Source organism: Pimephales promelas, chromosome 23 (assembly GCF_988280905.1).
Source record: "Pimephales promelas chromosome 23, fPimPro1.hap1.1, whole genome shotgun sequence".
NCBI classification, from domain to species: Eukaryota; Metazoa; Chordata; class Actinopteri; order Cypriniformes; family Leuciscidae; genus Pimephales; species Pimephales promelas.
In genome coordinates, this window is record NC_142791.1 from 8317501 (window position 1) to 8333352 (window position 15852).

General features: G+C 35.8%; 3 protein-coding genes across 8 annotated transcripts in view; 1 reads left to right on the plus strand and 2 right to left on the minus strand.

Annotated features, from left to right (window-relative positions):
• The window catches only part of cadm2a (cell adhesion molecule 2a), a 358651-nt gene that overhangs the window by 225899 nt on the left and 116900 nt on the right, over window positions 1-15852 (plus strand). The gene's annotated exons all lie outside the window — the stretch shown is intronic.
• On the minus strand, window positions 2241-15750 carry LOC120482625 (uncharacterized). The gene is made up of 5 exons (XM_089126332.1): window positions 14865-15750; window positions 14431-14766; window positions 14124-14251; window positions 13927-14033; window positions 2241-2491 (listed from the first exon to the last, which is right to left on the minus strand). Exons 1-5 carry the CDS (start codon window positions 14986-14988, stop codon window positions 2365-2367), a joined length of 822 nt encoding a protein of 273 aa, XP_088982458.1. The 5' UTR covers window positions 14989-15750; the 3' UTR covers window positions 2241-2364.
• Window positions 3248-11662, minus strand: LOC120482626 (uncharacterized). Of its 3 annotated transcripts, none has more exons than XM_039677139.2 (6): window positions 11287-11662; window positions 9861-10369; window positions 6993-7226; window positions 6690-6817; window positions 3799-3905; window positions 3250-3692 (listed from the first exon to the last, which is right to left on the minus strand). In XM_039677139.2, exons 2-6 carry the CDS (start codon window positions 10015-10017, stop codon window positions 3479-3481), a joined length of 840 nt encoding a protein of 279 aa, XP_039533073.2. In that variant the 5' UTR covers window positions 10018-10369; window positions 11287-11662; the 3' UTR covers window positions 3250-3478. The 3 variants fall into 3 exon arrangements, with proteins under 3 accessions (XP_039533076.2, XP_039533073.2, XP_039533074.2); XM_039677140.2 differs by having other exon boundaries at window positions 3253-3692; window positions 7023-7226; window positions 11287-11648; XM_039677142.2 differs by lacking the exons at window positions 9861-10369; window positions 11287-11662 and adding an exon at window positions 7300-8263 and having other exon boundaries at window positions 3248-3692.

Here is a 15852-nt window from a genome sequence, read left to right on the forward strand (position 1 = left end):
CCACCTGTAATTGATTTAGATTATATTCTGATGTATTGGACCATATAACTGAGCAATAATCTAACTGAGAGAGAACCAAAGTTTCCATTAATTGTTTAATCAAATGTCTTGGTAAATATATTTTACAATACCTAATTGCAGCCATCGCTCTCCCCATTTTTTTTAACATTTCATCAATCTGATTTGTCCAGGATATACGGCTATCAATCAATACACCAAGTAACTTAACTTCTGTAACCTGTTCTATTTCTATATCATCTAGTTTTAATTGTAATAATGGCTCTACTCTGCCTACCCTCTTAGAACATAATACACTACATTTTGTTTTTTCTATATTAAGTACCAATTTATTTACATTAACCCATCTCCTAATACGCACTAACTCTTCATTTAGAGTCTCTTCAAGCTCTCTTGATGTAGACGCTGATGAATATATGGTGGAATCATCTGCATACATAGCAATGGATGCATTGGTTAAAACTAAAGGTAAATCATTAGTAAATATTGAAAATAAAAGCGGCCCCAAACAACTCCCCTGTGGCACTCCACAACTCATAACTCTCATTTTTGAGAAACCTCCATTGAAATATACACAATATTTTCTATTGGTAAGATAACTATCAATCCATGCAACAGAATCCCTGTCAAAACCATAACAGTGCAATTTTTTAGTTAACAATTTATGATCCAGAATATCAAAAGCAGCACTGAAATCTAGTAAAACAGAGCCCACTATCTTTCCTGCATCAATTTCTTTCAGCCATTCATCAGTCATTTGTGTTAACGCTGTAGCTGTAGAATATCCCTTCCTATAGGCATGTTGATGAGCTGTGTTCAAGTCATTTATACTAAAATAGTTTTGAATTTGAGCATATACTATTCTTTCCATAATTTTACTTAGGGTGGGTAATATACTTATCGGTCTACTATTCTTCCCTGAAAAATTCTTATTGTGATTTTTAGGCAATGGGATAATCTTTGCAATTTTCCACTGAGCTGGGCACACTGATTTCTTCAAACTTAAATTAATAATATGTGAGATAGGTAGGGCCAAGACATCTGCCACAGGTTTAAGCAATCTTACATCCAAATTATCAATACCTGCTGGTTTATCCTTGCTTCATCTTATTAATCGTTGTACTGTAGACATAGTGACGTTTTCAAAATGAAAACTACATGATTTATTCATCATCAGCTTTTCAGTAATAAGCTGAGATGAATGCTCTACATAGTTATCAATTGTCATCATATTATTTTGTAATTTCTGAATTTTATCACTAAAATAACCACTCAGATAATTAGCAATTTCACTTGGTTTAGTAATGAATTTTCCCTCAGCCTCTAAAAAAGAAGGTGTCGATCTACCACTTTTGCCCATAAGTGATGCTTTTTTTATCAAAGAAATGTGTACTCACCTGTACACTAAAGTGGTTGGTGTGTGTTTGTCTCTGTCCAGAAGTCATGATCTCTCACACAATCAGCACTCTCATTTCCACCATCACTTAAACTTAAACTTAAAGTCAGCATGACACAGATGTTGCGATAGTCTTTTCTTCCCTATAGTGATCTTAATCCATGTGAAACAGCTTCTTGAAAAACATTTTGTCCATCAGGAATTGATTGGATCATTGGTTTGTTGTGGTGTTGTATTGATCTCGAGTGAGTGACAGGTTGTAACTTGAATATATCATAATATGAAAGATTTGTAAAATAATCTACATGTTCAAAGAAGAGTTAATTTTGAGGAATTACATTTTAGACACATTATAATTGTCTTTGAGTGTGTGAGTAGGCGAGCTTTGGGACATACTACTTGGTCATCTTTAATGGACGGATCTGTCGCATGCATCCTATCACCGTAAACTGCCATGTTAATCATCTCGTCACAGTTAAAATTCTCCATTCAATCTAATATAATTTCCTACCGTTTCGTAGAGAAATGTTGTCCCACGTTCATCTGCCAGTCGTGGGTCTTTCATTTGGAGACTCTCCTCATGTGTTTGCAATTTGAATGTAATGATGCATTTAAAAGTTAATGGAAAAACATATCTTTAGAAAAGGTCATAATGCTGCTGCACATGTAATAAAATGTAGACAACATGAAATAAATACATTTTCATCGGGTTAGATACTGATGATTTATCAGAGGGATGAGGAGGAGGGAGGGTCGAGCTAACCACTGTTTTGCTTGAAAAGAAGGGACATCACCCATCATCGCTTAGTTCACCTTTAATATCATCTCATTTTTCTATGAATTTTGTTGAAATGAGCAAAAACAAAATCGCATTGTTTTGTACACTGCAACACATCACTTTGGTTACTGCATTGCTTTGAATGTATTGATTTGATGCTTTGATAGTTTTATTAAACCTCTAAATCTTGCTCACAAATCCATACAAAGGTGTAATTACATGGATAATCAGTACAATCAAAGAGTGATACAGCAAAGTCCTCATCTATATTGTTTTTGGGCTCCCCAGGCTCCCAAACCCTACAACTACAGATTAACATTACAACAGCCTGTGTTTCTGTCATATAATATATGTGGCTCAAGTGATTAAATGCTTTAAGTTAAAGAAAGAAACTGTTTTTGATATTGCTTGAGAAAATGTTTGGTTTTTTGTATTGCATGTAGTATTGCGTAAGCTAGCTTACGCTACGGGAAAGATTAATCTTACATCAGTCAAGTTGTCATTGTTTTTGTCAAACAAATTGTGAATTTGTTGTAACATTAAAACAGGAGATCATGACTTACTCCGTGCTCTAAGTGATGTTCGGAGCTCCAGTGATTAGTTTCATCCGTGGGACGGATGAAGAAACTTTCGGAAGATGTTGCAACAGAATCATATGAACAATTCCAGGATATGCTTTTTTTTCATTGGTTGTTGCGTTAAATTTTACCCAGATACAATAGTGCCCTTTTCTGATCGGCTATTAAGTAGCACTTCTCTTTTTTTTGATTGGCTGATACGTGGCAGGGTCGACTGCTGAACTCCAGGCGAGACGCGCTTGATTCTCACGTGAGAGCGGCGCGGCCAGAGAAATTGCGTATATTAAATATATTATTAATAGTTTTTCCGCATGAGAAATACAATGTGTGATGGGAGTGTGAGACAAAAGACTGAAACGAGTGACTCTCACGCTCAATGCGTGACACTATAAAAAAAAATATATATTTCACACTGACTCCACATTTAGGGGGGCCACAAGGGGGTCCGAGCTTGTTGTCGCAGGGGCACTGCCCCCCCAACCCCCCCCCAGCCCCCCGCCTAGAACCGCCACTGCATCAGAAAAAAAATCAAAGAAAAGGGTTAAGAGTTCAGTTGATTACTCAATATGTCATGAGACAAAGCATACAGTATATTTTTAATTAGGGTACATTCAGAATGTGCAGTTGAGAGCATCCTCCATGAACAAGGTTGAGAAACACTTTTTTAGATAACAATCAATTATTACACAAGTTTTTTTTTTTTTCTCTTTAACTTGCATCAAAAAAGATGTGTGATGGCAGTGTGAGTTGTGAAAAGTTCTTCTCACAGATCCATTGATAATCTTTAGTACATGCTTCATCAAGCCACCCTACTAAATTCGGCCACTCTGGCAATTTAGGCACAGCCACAGTCAGGCCACAGTTCTCTCTTCTAAATCCATTAGGCTCTGTAGACTCTCCAGACCCTGCAGACCCCCAGAAACTGAATATACAGATCAGCATTAGATGTTCAGTGCTGCTTTCTGTGTGATATGATACTGACTGTAAGAATCATTTATTAGATATTAATCAGTTCAGTGTTTTCTCACCTAGAGGTCATGTTGGTGCCATCAACCCATTTCCATTTACCCTCCTCAACACTGTCAGTCAGACCAATCCAGACTATAGCTTTACCAGTCATGTTCTTAACAAAATCCTAAACAGATGAAACAGTTACAACACTTAGATTACAGCCCACAAATTACTTGAAATTAAAACAAATTTAAAGCATAACTTTCTGTAATTACAGTGTACCTATAAAATACAAACATGTAGGAATAAGGGATCAATAAAGTTTAAGGAATAAAGGGGTAACAACCAGGAAAATTAACACATTATTTAAACTGTAAAGGCATCTTTACACATGCAGCCAAGTTGAGGTATTTCTAAAGCGGCTCTGTGAATGCTCAAATTTCTGTGTAAAACATGTAGGCCTACCTCAATATTGTTTTAGCCAAATTAAAAAAAATGTCAGTAAACAAGGGACAATGAAGTAAAAGAGTCTTGCACTCACATCATGAAGCAAACCACTAACATAAGAGTTGTCGATGTACAGTATAAAATCAATTGTCTTTCAATGTTTGTAATCTTCCTTTGAAGAGACAGATCAACACGCTGCTACATTTCTCTCAGATACGGTAAATGCTTATGGCATCACTAATATTGTGCATTGATATCTTATATTTCAAAAATCATCTCCTTGAAGATGATATCTCTCTCACACACAACAGTGAAATCTGCTGTCCTGCTAACACAGTCTCATCCCAAATCGTCATATAACTGACGTTTTGGGACGTATTTTGACCATACGTCAATATCCGCCTTTTTAGGGCCCCCTTAAACGTCGGTAGATGGCGATCCCGGGCCGTCATACAACTGACGCTTTACCTTTAACGTCAGTTAGGTGACGGGTTAGGTTTAGGGTTAAGTTTAGGTATGGGGTAGAGTTAGGATCCCATAACCTCATCTACCGACGTTTAAGGGGGCCCTAAAAAGGCGAATATTGACGTATGGTTAAAAGACGTCCCAAAACGTCAGTTATATGACGATTTGGGATGAGACCGGGTTGGTCCTGCCTAAAACGCAAACGTGCTGCTGAACATCTAGTGCTTTTTACCATGCAGTGATCTACGCTGTGTAATAATTCTTAATTTCTTTTTAGCATAAAGCATTTAGCATTAATTTTACAAAAAAATAAAAAAACAACTTTCAGTACCACAGAATTATGACATCAAAGTGCAAGATATACCAACCAGAGGGAATTCATTTAAAATTCAATGAATTATTTCATTGTTTACAGTTTAATTATTTTACTATATTACATTATTTTATAACACTGTTAAAACTGTAGAAAAAGCATTGTTTCATTGTTTAATTCTTGTGTAAGTGCATTTATGTCGCTTCAGAGAAGCGATAAGAAAATCTGTTGTAAATGCAAATTTTGTGATTTTTTATTTTTTTTTTTTTATATATATATATTTTTATGCCTCTTCATATTTGGTTTATGTGTCACTTTTTCTGTGTAAAGATGCCTTAGGTATTTTAGAATTAAGGGGTACTTATTCTACTATTACTACTACTACTACTACTATTTTTTTATTTATTTTTTTTTTATGGGAAAACATAGACTTGTTTTATGAAGTTACAGGGTAAATGTGACATCCACGGGCTGTAAATGAAAGTGATGCTTATTACCCTCTTGTTCCATAAAATTAAATGGTAACAAGAACCAATAAATTTCAATAGTATATATATATATATATATACACACAAAATAAAATTAATTCACGCAATCTGATTTCATTGACTACCATTAATTGGAAACCAAATTAATTAAAAAACTCAATAATTTAAAATTGATTTAAAACAACTTTTCTTAAAAAATACTAAAAGTGAATTTTGTCCTTTTTTAATCTATCTTGCTTGGCTACCTCCTCCTTGTTCCTCTTCTTTCTCATTATTTTATTTTAAATGATGAATTTCAAGAAGGAATCACGTCTCTTGCTATTCTGTATTAGCGTATGTATTGAATACACCCAGAAATGTTCTCGTACTTTATTCACCTTTTCGCTTCCCGCTAACTGTATTACACGTGCATGAGAGTCCAGTTCACGTTTGATGTAAACATATTCACAAAAAAAATTGTTCAATTTCAAAATCCGTTCAACTGAGTGACATTATGCTACATGTACATTGGTCATCATTCACTGTTTATTTGTGAGTGTTGTGAAGAAAAAGAATTACATCCACTGTTGAAAATTTCAGGCTCATTGTTTGTTGTGGTAATCGAATCAAAACTCTTCCAAAATGCAGATTTGAGCGCCGCCCAGTACCCTATAGTTATATATAACTACATGGAACAAGAGCATAAAAAAGAAAGTTTTACCTGCCATGAAACATAGAAGCCCATTAGAACAACTGCAATTTTGCTATCTCTCGCACACACACACACACACACACACACACCAACATGACATCATGACTTTTGCGTAAACATATACGCCACTTTCGAGTCAGGTGGCGTGTTATATCTACGCATTTTGTGCTATCCGCGTGTATGCGTATATGTCTACGCCATTAACGTCCGCGTCATTCCGCGTGTCCGAACACGCAGTCAAATCTCCAGTCATAAATGCCATTAACCCCAGTGACGGTTAAGTTTAGGGATGGGGTTGAGGTAAGTCATATCTTTTTTTTTTACCTAGGATGGTAAGGGAACAGTCATAAATGCCATTAACCCCAGTGACGGTTAAGTTTAGGGACGGGGTTGAGGTAAGTCATATATTTATATAACGTTAAGTCAACGGCGTTCATAAACACGCTGAAAAGCGATTATGCGTCTTGATAGCACGCCAAAAATGGAAATACGAATTGGCGTCTCATACACACGCTACTTCATGAGATCAGTCTGCACACACACATCATTCTTTCTCACACTCACTTGTTCTTCGCTGTTGTTTATGATGATCAGATCTGCTCCTCTCTCTCTACAGTATCTTCTGCTCTCATTCCAGCTCTTTGTCTCATTCGGCATGTAGTAAAAACTGGATTTATAGTAAGTCCATCCATCTGTAAACAACCAGTTTAGCTGTTAGCTCTTTATTCCCATTTACACTCACCTGTCCGTAACTTATAGCAGATAGTAAACTCATAGATTATGAAACCTGAAAGTTACTGAGAGCACAACCCAACTCATGCTTTAAAAATGATAGATGTATAGCAAATAACTACATAGAAACTTAACAATAACTCTGAAGATCATTTATTGGCTGACCTCTTTTCTTGAGTATTAGCTGGTCTCTCTCTTCTGTGAGTCTGGTTATGTTTGTTAGTAGCCGGTCTCTCTCTTCTGTGTAGTTTGTGCTCTTTGTATGGAGTTGAACACACAGCACTATGACTGCAGTCAGCAGAAGAACACACAGTAACACCAAACACACTGCAGCGGCTCTGGAGCTTCTGTTCCTCACAGAATCACTTCCTGAAAATGGCAGACATGAAGATAAATGTTTCTTAATTTCTACAAAAACTCCAGAAACTGTTTGTATTTGTACCTGTGTGTTGAGGTGGTTGGTTTCTCTCTGTGTGTCTGACCATACCCCATGATCCATCAGTGTTTATATTTCCATAAACAGACATTTGAGTCATATTTGCCTGCTTAGCCATGCGCGTAAATGACGACAAATCTCTGTAAGCATTTGTACTCTGTAGTCCTCTGCTTTTGATACTCTCATTTTAGAACATGAGGGCAATGTGGTCAATGGAGATCACAGTACAAGAGCATGTGACATCCTGTCTGTTATTAATTTGCAAATGGCACTATCGTGGGAGTGTGGTTAGAAGTTGCATTTAGGTTAAGGTGCACCTGAGACCCACAGTGACAGAATATTTGACAGCTGCTGTCAGACTCGCTAACAAATCTATATATAAAAACATATACAGCAAAACGTGCCGGTATAATATATCATATCATATTATATAATATAAAAATATATCCTCACTCACATCATGATGCCGCTATTCCATGCAGAAAATCTCCACCTCCAACACCCTCAAACGCAATATAGCTTACTAGCCGAGACTCCTTATGTTATCAGTAATACACCTCAAATTTGGTTGAAAATTATGGTTTAATTGACAAAAATAGTGTATATACTGTAAATAGTGCCATAAAGGCAGTCGAAAAGTCTTTAGTCATATACTTTTGTGTGAGGAATGTGTATTTTTAGTGAGTCAGTAATTTAGGTCATAGAACTGATTTGAAAAATGTCTAATTTTTTATAACCATTTTTTCTCTTTAACTTCCTGACAGTGGACACACACCTTAGTACACATAGCGGATTTTTTTTTTTTTTTTTTTTTTTTTTTGATGAGATCATGTGAGTGTTTGAATCGAGATTGCGATCTTTAAATGATTCATCTCTGCAGCTCTACCTAAAATCGAGCCACTAAACTCTACAGAAAGTAATTGGTAGCACTGTAGGGCTGACTTTTTTTTTTCATAATGTCTTAATATTAATTAAAAAGCCAAAACATAGATATTCAACTGAAAAAAATAGATATTAGGGAGTTAAATAGCTAATAAGCGATACTCCACTGTAGAAAAAGAAAATGAAGACTCAAAAATATTTATATAAAATTTACCCATTTAAACGCATCATTATACTGCAAGGCTATATTTATTTTATTTGTATTTGTTATTTATATATTATTTTATTGCCATTACCTGTTTTCATACAGTTTAGTTTATTAAATATTTCAATTTTTTTAGTTGGATATTTGATGTGAAAATAAGGAAATGGTTCTTCCGTAACACTGCACTTTAGATGTGTGTGAATTTCCCACACCAGGAGTTATTTATAGTGTTATATTTTATACGGATTATCATTTCAAAAATGATTTTTTTCGTAAGTTCTGTTAAATAAAAGATGGAAAAGAAATAGTTGTGTGTGCTGTAAAGTGGTTAGAAAAAAAATGGCCTAGAAAATTGTATTGGATCTCTACATTTTACTTTTTTTTTATTTTTATTTTTTTATGTAAAAATAGTCACTGTTTCTGATCCAGTTGCAGCATTTAATAGTCCACATGAGAACATTATCAATGAATGAAAACTTACATTTCAGTTTGTTCTTTGGAGAAAGCTATTGCAGTATTACTAAAGAGGTATGTGGTAATATTTTGTGATATCTTTACTGGTGCTTTTGTGTCCGTTTCCAAGCTTGAATTCTCAAGTTCCCACGTTTTGAAATCTTCAAAATATTGTCTTTTTGTGTACCACAGAAGCTGGTGATTGTAACTAAAAGCACTATTTCAGTAGAGTCAAGACTGAAAAAAACTGATTATGGTCTGTGGTTTTACTGTTTTTCCACCAAAACAAAGGTACAGCAGCATTCTTATGAACATTTCTTTGAAGGCCTCAGGTCCTTCTTGAAACAGTTATGATAACACCACACTAATGATGGATGTTTCTCTGTTCTTTCACTGATTTGAGCTAACACAGTCTCATCCCAAATCGTCATATAACTGACGTTTTGGGACGTATTTTGACCATACGTCAATATCCGCCTTTTTAGGGCCCCCTTAAACGTCGGTAGATGGCGATCCCGGGCCGTCATACAACTGACGCTTTACCTTTAACGTCAGTTAGGTGACGGGTTAGGTTTAGGTCTGGGGTAGAGTTAGGATCCCATAACCTCATCTACCGACGTTTAAGGGGGCCCTAAAAAGGCGAATATTGACGTATGGTCAAAAAACGTCCCAAAACGTCAGTTATATGACGATTTGGGATGAGACCGGGTTGTTTGAGCAGACAGTGTAATACACCTGACCTCATCTGAGGTTTGCTACATTAAAAAAAGGGCAAACAGTGAATTGACACTGTGCTTCAGTGTTTAAGGTTGTCAGTGTACAGTTCAGTTAAATAAAATGTCGATTTATGGAGTAAATGAGAAGGTTTAGTGACAATCCAGAAAACATTAACAAATGGTTAGTTAATGTCTAATTTTAAACTTAAAATAAATAACATGGCAACTTCACACAATCTCTTCCTGAGCACCAGAAATATGACGTTAAATGGCTGAACGTGCAAACTGAATGAAAAACTGAATGCACTCACCTGTACGCTGTGGTTGGTGTGTGTTCGCCTCTGTCCTGAAGTCATGATCTCTCACACAATCTGCACTCTCATAGATTTCTACCGCCATCTCCACTCTATCTGTCTTCATTCCCTCAGACTCAGTCCGGATCACATTGTTATAAGTACTATCAGACATTTCTTCTCTTTAACCGTCAAACTTTAAACAAGTTTGTCCCTTGTTTCTACGAAGACGAGTTAGCACTCGTTGTCTTTTTAAAGCTTGTGACAAACACAATTGTGGTCAACGTGTGAAAACAAAAACATGTGACATTAGATCAGTTGACACTGTTGAGATTTTCTTTTCTTCTTTATTGTGATGTATATCCAAGTGAAATGGCTTCTCAAGTTAGAAAAAATGTAGACTTGATGATTTGTCCATCTGGAATTGATTGGATGGTTGTGGTTTGCTATTGCTGTGATGTCATGTGAGTGACAGGTTGTCCCACCCTTCCTCCAGTAAACATCATCAGAGGAAATAAGAGATGCCACTGCAAGAGGGAGGGGAAGGTAATTTGATTAAAGATTATGAGGACATTTGTATTAAAAAATGTGTGTGTGAATAAATGATTTATAAAAAATAGTGCAATTTTTTTAAAGTTTAGAACCATCTTTAAAGAACCTCTATACATATATAATTATAACAAATGCTACCTACAGTAGCTTTTACATTATGTTGTGTGCTTGTGGGTGTACATTTAATACATCTTACATATATATTTTTAATAAACCTTATAATATCAAAATTTGTGTATAGAATTGATAGAAACATTGAAGAATTTGAAGGATGTAATAAACATTCCTCCTTCATCACCATCTTGACTGACCAAGTCATTCTCATTCGCTGGATGTTTTGAAGCACGTAGCAGCAACACTGCAGCTGTTCTGCAACTTTCTGAAGTCACTTCCTGAACACGTCAGACATGATGTTCAGTGTGTCTCTTGCCATTATTACTGTTCATATAGCACTAGACAGATACAGAAGTGCCAGGCGGGTTGTACGATTTGGGCCAAAATAATAATCACAATTATTTTCATCAATATTGAGATCACGATTGAATATCACGATTATTTGTTGATTTTAACCAAAACTAATTTTATTGTCACATTGGCTAATTATAACTTCTTTCACGTCCATATTGTGCTACATTCCTGCTAATGTAGAACTATGCGCAAAAAATAAAATAGTGAGGAGGATGAATCAGGGAAATGATTATTCATAAAACATACACAAATGATTAGTTACTGTCTGTAACTTTAGAAGAACACAAAGAACCACAAAACACGCTGGAGCTGCTCGTGTGTGTCTGATCTTCACAGAATCACTTGAACGCCTGAACATCATAGAAAAGTTGGCAGTATGTGTAAACTGTGATGCTTTTTTTTAATCAAAGAAATATGTACTCACCTGTACACTAAAGTGGTTGGTGTGTGTTTGTCTCTGTCCAGAAGTCATGATCTCTCACACAATCAGCACTCTCATTTCCACCATCATCTCCACTTGCTACTGTATCTTCATTCCCTCAGACAGATTTTGTTCCCGTGTTTAAGCAGTCAGCACTCGTCTTATTTTGAACACCGGTGGAAAACAAACTTGAGAAATGTGTGAAAACTAAAACGTTGCAGCATATCCTTAAAGTCAGCATGCCACAGATGTTCCGATAGTCTTTCCTTCCCTATAGTGATCTTAATCCATGTGAAACAGCTTCTTGAAAATTGATTGGATCATTGGTTTGTTGTGGTGTTGTATTGATCTCGAGTGAGTGACAGGTTGTAACATGAATATATCTTAATATAAAAGATTTGTAAAAGAATCTACATGTTCAAAGAACAGTTAATTTTGAGGAACCTACATTTTAGACACCTTCTTACACCTTAAAAGGTCACAATGCTGCTGCACATGTAATAAAATGTAGACAACATTAAATAAATACATTTTCATCAGGTTAGATACTGATGATTTATCAGAGGAGGGATGAGGAGGAGGGAGGTTCGAGCTAACCACTGTTTTGCTTGAAAAGAAGGGACATCACCCATCATCGCTTAGTTCACCTTTAATATCATCTCATTTTTCTATGAATTTTGTTGAAATGAGCAAAAACAAAATCTCATTGTTTTGTACACTGCAACCAGTGTTGGGGAAGCTACTCTGAAACTGTAGTTTAACAAGCTACAAGCTACTCGTACGTTAAACTACAGTCAAGCTACCCTTTTGGAAAAGTAGTTAGCTACACTACAAGTTACTATCAAAAAGTAACTAGCTACATTGAAACTACTTTTGCTTTTTTTGAACAACATATTATAAATATTATATTACACATTATTATTATAACATGTTATAAATTATATATTATAAATAACTGAATATGTGTCTGATGAAAGTTTTAATTAAAATATTTAGTGTTTAAAACAATGCAATACAATTATGGTTTCATAGAGTATTGTTTTATTACACACAACACTCAAATATCTCAGACTGTTTGTCAAAAGTGCAAAATTGCAACAAATAGCCTACAACATTGCAAGAACAAAATATACATTCAACATAAATTGCATTTAGAACATTTTCTCAAAAATACAGATTGAACTTGGACAAATAAGGCCATGGGTAATCAACGTTAGTTGTTTCTCCATCCTCCAAATCTGCCATCACCTCTTGCTCCATCATGAATAATCATAATATGGGTGTGTCACTGTCAACCCACTTATTTACGTCAGTGAACCGTTAGCCGCAAGACGCGTGATTAAACAACAGGTGGCAATAATGGCAAAAAAAACGAGTTTGTAATCTAACAAGAAGAAGAATATCCTTGCATCGCACTGATTCGCGCAGGCTCGACAAACGCAATGTAGCTTTTGCTCGCGCTACACCGTTACTTGCTGCAAAAAGTAGTTCGCTACTGGAAAAGCTACACTGTTTAAAAAGCAACTGAGCTACTGCCAAGCTACTGAAAAATGTAGTTAAGTTAGTAGCGTCGTATATATATATATATATATATATATATATATATATATACAGTATATATATATATATATACATACATAAGTATAAAGCTGCTTCGAAAATTATGCTGTTAATGAAAACACATTTGAATCATTTACAGTTAATCTATGATTACAAATATGTAGGCTAACAAATGGCATAATCATAGTGAATAACATGGCGAACTAAGTTATATTTATTTATTTGTTTGTTTGTTTATTTGACAGGGACATTGGACAACAAATTTACACAAGACAAAGATAGCTTTAAGCTAATTTTCATCTGCACATAACCCTCTTGTAAGGGATATGTGCATCCCTTACAAAACATAAATCTGTGTTTAGATTTCAGAAGAATCATTTTGATATTTGTATTACAAATGTTGAGGTGTCTTGTCCATCAGTTGGTCTGAAATTCCCTACTGTAATGGACAGTTCACTTTTAAATAAGCAGGGGAAGTTTAAAACAAACAAACAAAAAAAACTTAAACTATAAACGAGTAGATATTAATGACTCGTTAGATAAAGTTTTCTCATTAAAAAATAATAATAAAAAAATTAAATAAAAAATACTTTTGATTCAATTGAATGTTGACTTAAAATACTAGGAAATGCCAATTTGGGAGATGGTGGCTTCACTTTGTATGACGTTAATCCAGTCATTTATATAAATCAGCGGAGCGTCCTCAAGGAACAAGGCTGAGAAACACTGCTTTAAATAACAAATTATTACAGTAGTTTTGTAAAATTTTTAATAAAAAAAAAATGCTCACAAAATTTTCACATTTTGTGAAATGCTCTTCTCACAGATCCATTGAAAAGCTTTAGGACATTCATCATCAAGCAACCCTACTAAATTACCCCACGCTGGCAATGAAGGCACAGCCACAGTCAGGACACAGTTCTCTACTTTACCTCCATTAGGCTCTGCATGGCTCTCCAGATGCTTTCCCCCAGATGCTGAAAATTCAGAGCAGCATTAGATGTTCGGTGCTGCTTTCTGTGTGATATGATACTGACTGTAAGAATCATTTATTATATATTAATCAGTTCAGTGTTTTCTCACCTAGAGGTCATGTTGGTGCCATCAACCCATTTCCATTTACCCTCCTCAACACTGTCAGTCAGACCAATCCAGACTATAGCTTTACCAGTCATGTTCTTAACAAAATCCTAAACAGATGAAACAGTTGAACATAACAGACTCAATTTCATCTGACCATCTCTCATTTATCTACTAAACATCATAAAAGCAACTCTTACTTGTTCTTCTCTGTTGTTTATGATGATCAGATCTGCTCCTCTCTCTCTACAGTCTCTTCTGCTCTCATTCCAGCTCTTCGTCTCATTCGGCATGTAGTAAAAACTGGATTTATAGTAAGTCCATCCATCTGTAAACAACCAGTTTAGCTGTTAGCTCTTTATTCTCATTTACACTCACCTGTCCGTAACTTATAACAGATAGTAAACTCATAGATTGTGTTCAGTGAAACTTACTGAGAGAACAACCCCACTCCATAATGTTTTTAAAATGTCTGCTATATAGAAAATAACTTCGTAGAAACTTTACCAGAACTCTGAAGATGATTTCTTAGCTGGTCTCTCTCATTGGTCAGGTTTTCGTTTTTTGATATTAGCTGATTTCTCTCATTGGTCAGGTTTTCATTTTTGGATGTTAGCTGATTTCTCTCATTGGTCAGATTTTCTTTTTTGGATATTAACCTGTCTCTCTCTTCTGTGAGTCTGGTTATGTTGGTCAGTAGCCGATCTCTCTCTTCTGTGTAGTTTGTGCTCTTTGTATGGATGTAAACACACAGCACTATGACTGCAGTCAGCAGAAGAACACACAGCAACACCAAACACACTGCAGCGGCTCTGGAGCTTCTGTTCCTCACAGAATCATTTCCTAAAGATAACAGATATCATGTTACTTTATTTATCCATTTAACACAGCACACGTCAACTGAAAGCATGAACAACTGAGTAAATTATTAATCTCAGTACCTGTGCATTCAGATGATTTGCCTTGCACTGAGTCTGTGATCTCTTTTCCAAAATTACCTTTAATAACATCATCATCATCATTTTCGTAGATAAAATCAGTGGTTTGTCCATCTTTTCTGTGCATTTTGCAGGGGTTACTTCTTTCAATATGTTTTAATTTACAGTTTCAGTGTCGTCTAGATGCCAACAAACAAACTCTAGTTTCTCTCCTGGAGTGGACTGTGTTGTTCCTCATCAGTGTTTATATGTCAAGTATTTATGCAGGGAGGAACTGTTGTTTAGTGGAAATATTTCAATTTATGAATAAAGGAACTTCAACGCACCACAAGTTCACTAGATTGTCTTTTTTCTCAGCAGTGTGGATTGGTTTCATATCCAGTAGGTAATGGTTTCTTGTTTTGAAAGGCTTCTGTGACATAGCTGTCAACCCTCCCTTTTTTTTCTCTCGCTTATTTTAGCTCTTTTCCCGCTGTTTTCCCATTTTAGTATTTTCCCGTAAAATTTCCCGTATTTTTACGCTCTGATTGTGTGAGACGTAAAAGCTCGGACAGATTCGGCTTAAAGTCGTTCATCCTTGGATGTGGCGCCTCGCGCGCTGTTACAAAAAAAGGCGTGCTCACAGCCAAGCGAAACGAAGTCTTGCGCACCCAACTTGTCATTTTTGCCGCGCTCATAGGGACGGGTCGAGTATTAAGGCTTTACTCCGTGTCAGTGCGCGCTCTGATTGGTAAAGGTGCACAGACCTCTCCCAGTCATCTCCAGCAGAAGCAGCCTCCGATCGCAGCACTTACTCCACCTCCGTTTCCCTCTTAAGCTGATATTAGTATTTAACCATTCTCTGATTTTTTTTTTAAACATACTGTCAGACACACTGTCTCTTTTCTTTCTCTCTCCCACACACACACACACACTGTCTCTTTCTCTCTCACACACATGTAGGCTAGTTATAAACACTTCAGACTATTAAAGGTACAATATGCAAGATTGT

Bases quoted from the DNA above. Each gene is read 5' to 3' on its own strand.
- LOC120482626 (XM_039677139.2), bottom strand. From the start codon at position 10,017: ATGTCTGATAGTACTTATAACAATGTGATCCGGACTGAGTCTGAGGGA. The intron at 6,818-6,992 runs GTTAAGTTTCTA...GGTTGTTTACAG, and splicing joins AAATGATCTTCAGAGTTATT to ATGGATGGACTTACTATAAA. The intron at 3,906-6,689 runs GTGAGTGTGAGA...TCATCTGTTTAG, and splicing joins TAAACAACAGCGAAGAACAA to GATTTTGTTAAGAACATGAC.
- LOC120482625 (XM_089126332.1), bottom strand. From the start codon at position 14,988: ATGCACAGAAAAGATGGACAAACCACTGATTTTATCTACGAAAATGAT. The intron at 14,252-14,430 runs GTAAAGTTTCTA...GGTTGTTTACAG, and splicing joins AAATCATCTTCAGAGTTCTG to ATGGATGGACTTACTATAAA. The intron at 14,034-14,123 runs GTAAGAGTTGCT...TCATCTGTTTAG, and splicing joins TAAACAACAGAGAAGAACAA to GATTTTGTTAAGAACATGAC.